General features: G+C 49.3%; 1 protein-coding gene across 1 annotated transcript in view; it reads left to right on the forward strand.

Moving 5' to 3' along the window:
- The window catches only part of ptdss1a (phosphatidylserine synthase 1a), a 34,529-nt gene that overhangs the window by 11,792 nt on the left and 20,237 nt on the right, over window positions 1-2,500 (forward strand). Inside the window, exons 6-7 of the mRNA XM_063198487.1 lie at window positions 789-940; window positions 1,695-1,836. Coding sequence (XP_063054557.1) covers window positions 789-940; window positions 1,695-1,836 — 294 coding nt within the window. The remainder of the gene's footprint in view (window positions 1-788; window positions 941-1,694; window positions 1,837-2,500) is intronic.

Below are 2,500 nucleotides of genomic sequence, written 5' to 3' on the forward strand. Positions count from 1 at the left end.
CTCTCTTTCCTTCTCTCTACCTCTCTCTCTCTCTCTACCTCTCTCTCTCTCTTTCATTCTCTCTCTCTCTCTCTTTCCTTCTCTCTACCTCTCTCTCTCTCTTTCCTTCTCTCTACCTCTCTCTCTCTCTTTCCTTCTCTCTACCTCTCTCTCTCTCTCTCTCTCTCTCTCTCTCTCTCTCTCTCTTTCCTTCTCTCTACCTCTCTCTCTCTCTCTACCTCTCTCTCTCTCTCTCTCTTTCCTTCACTCTGTCTCTCTCTTTCCTTCTCTCTACCTCTCTCTCTCTCTTTCCTTCTCTCCATCTCTCTCTCTCTTTCCTTCTCTCTGTCTCTCTCTTTCTCTTTCTCCTTCTCTCTCTCTCTCTCTCTCTCTTTCCTTCTCTCTACCTCTCTATCTCTCTCTTTCCTTCTCTCTGTCTCTCTTTCTCTTTCTCCTTCTCTCTCTCTCTCTGTCTCCTTCCTTCTCTCTACCTCTCTTTCTCTCTTTCCTTCTCTCTCTCTCTCTCTCTCTCTCTCTCTCTCTCTTTCCTTCTCTCTCTCTCTCTCTCTCTCTCTCTCTCTCTTTCTCCTTCTCTCGCTCTCTCTCTCTCTCCTTCATGCACCCGCTACCAAAACTTTTCACCATACGTGTGTGTGTGTGTATTCTTAACGTGTGTGTCTATTCCGTGTGTGTGTGTATTCTTAACGTGTGTGTCTATTCCGTGTGTGTGTGTGTGTGTGTGTGTGTGTGTGTGTGTGTGTGTGTGTGTGTGTGTGTGTGTGTGTGTGTGTGTGTGTGTGTGTCCACAGCTGTTCTTCATGCACCTGCTGCCTAACTTTGCCGAGTGCTGGTGGGATCAGGTCATCTTGGACATCCTGCTCTGTAACGGCGGCGGCATCTGGATGGGGATGACCGTCTGCAGATCGCTCGAGATGCGCACATACCACTGGGCCAGCATCAAGTAAACACACACACACACACACACACACACACACACACACACACACACACACACACACACACACACACACACACACACACACACACACACACACACACACACACACACACACACACACACGAGATGAGGACATACCACTGGGCCAGCATCAAGTAAACACACACACACACACACACACACACACACACACACACACACGAGATGAGGACATACCACTGGGCCAGCATCAAGTAAACACACACACACACACACACACACACACACACACACACACACACACACACACACACACACAGGACCTACCACTGGGCCAGCATCAAGTAAAAACACACACACACACACACACACACACACACACACACACACACACACGAGATGAGGACTTACCACTGGGCCAGCATAAAGTGAAAAACACACACACACACACACACACACACACACACACACACACACACACACACACACACACACACGGGATGAGGACCTACCACTGGGCTAGCATCAAGTAAAAACACACACACACACACACACACACACACACACACACACACACACACACACACACACACACACACACACACACACACAGACACACACACCAAATGATGATATACCACTGGGCGTGTGTGTGCGTGTGTGTGTGTGTGTGCGCGTGTGCGTGTGTGCGCGCGCGTGTGTGTGTGTGTGTGTGTGTGTGTGTGTGTGTGTGTGTGTGTGTGTGTGTGTGTGTGTGTGTGTGTGTGTGTGTGTGTAGAGATATCCACAGCACCACTGGTAAGATTAAGAGGGCAGTGCTGCAGTTCACGCCGGCCAGCTGGACCTACGTGCGATGGCTCGACCCCAAGTCCTCATTCCAGCGCGTCGCAGGAGTCTACCTGTTCATGATCATATGGCAGGTGAGGGTGTGTGTGTGTGTGTGTGTGTGTGTGTGTGTGTGTGTGTGTGTGTGTGTGTGTGTGTGTGTGTGTGTGTGTGTGTGTGTGTGTGTGTGTGTGACATAGAGGTGTGTGTGTGTGTGACATAGAGGTGTGTGTGTGTGTGAGACACAAAGGTGTGTGTGTATTAAGGGTCAACCGATATATCGGCCGGCCGATATATCGGGCAGATATTTGCGTTTATTAAGTGTATCGGCATCGGCCGATACGCACGCGGTTTTGGCCGATACGCCCACCCCGAGATTTTGACTACAGACGGGCAGCTCTGTGTTGCTGGCAGACCCGCAATGCACACAGCTCTGTCACCCCTCCCCCACTCATGGAGTAAAGTAAACAGCCTTGCAGGCTGCCACAAAGTTTTAGACTTTCAGATGCGTCCTTATCCATCCATATTTTAATGTGGACACTGAATGACATGGCATGTGTAGGCCTAAAGGGAGAATGTTTCAGCTCCATCCATTTTCTGTACTGATTTTAATTCCCTGGTTCATTGTTCAGTCAATAATCACCACCATTTGCCATATTTTACCTACCGAGTGTCTACCGGCATATGTTTCAGTGTCTTATTTCCACATCCTTTCACGCGCGCGCATTTCATAGGCCTACCGTCATTCATTTATCAGCT

This window comes from Engraulis encrasicolus, chromosome 5 (assembly GCF_034702125.1).
Source record: "Engraulis encrasicolus isolate BLACKSEA-1 chromosome 5, IST_EnEncr_1.0, whole genome shotgun sequence".
Taxonomy (NCBI): domain Eukaryota; kingdom Metazoa; phylum Chordata; class Actinopteri; order Clupeiformes; family Engraulidae; genus Engraulis; species Engraulis encrasicolus.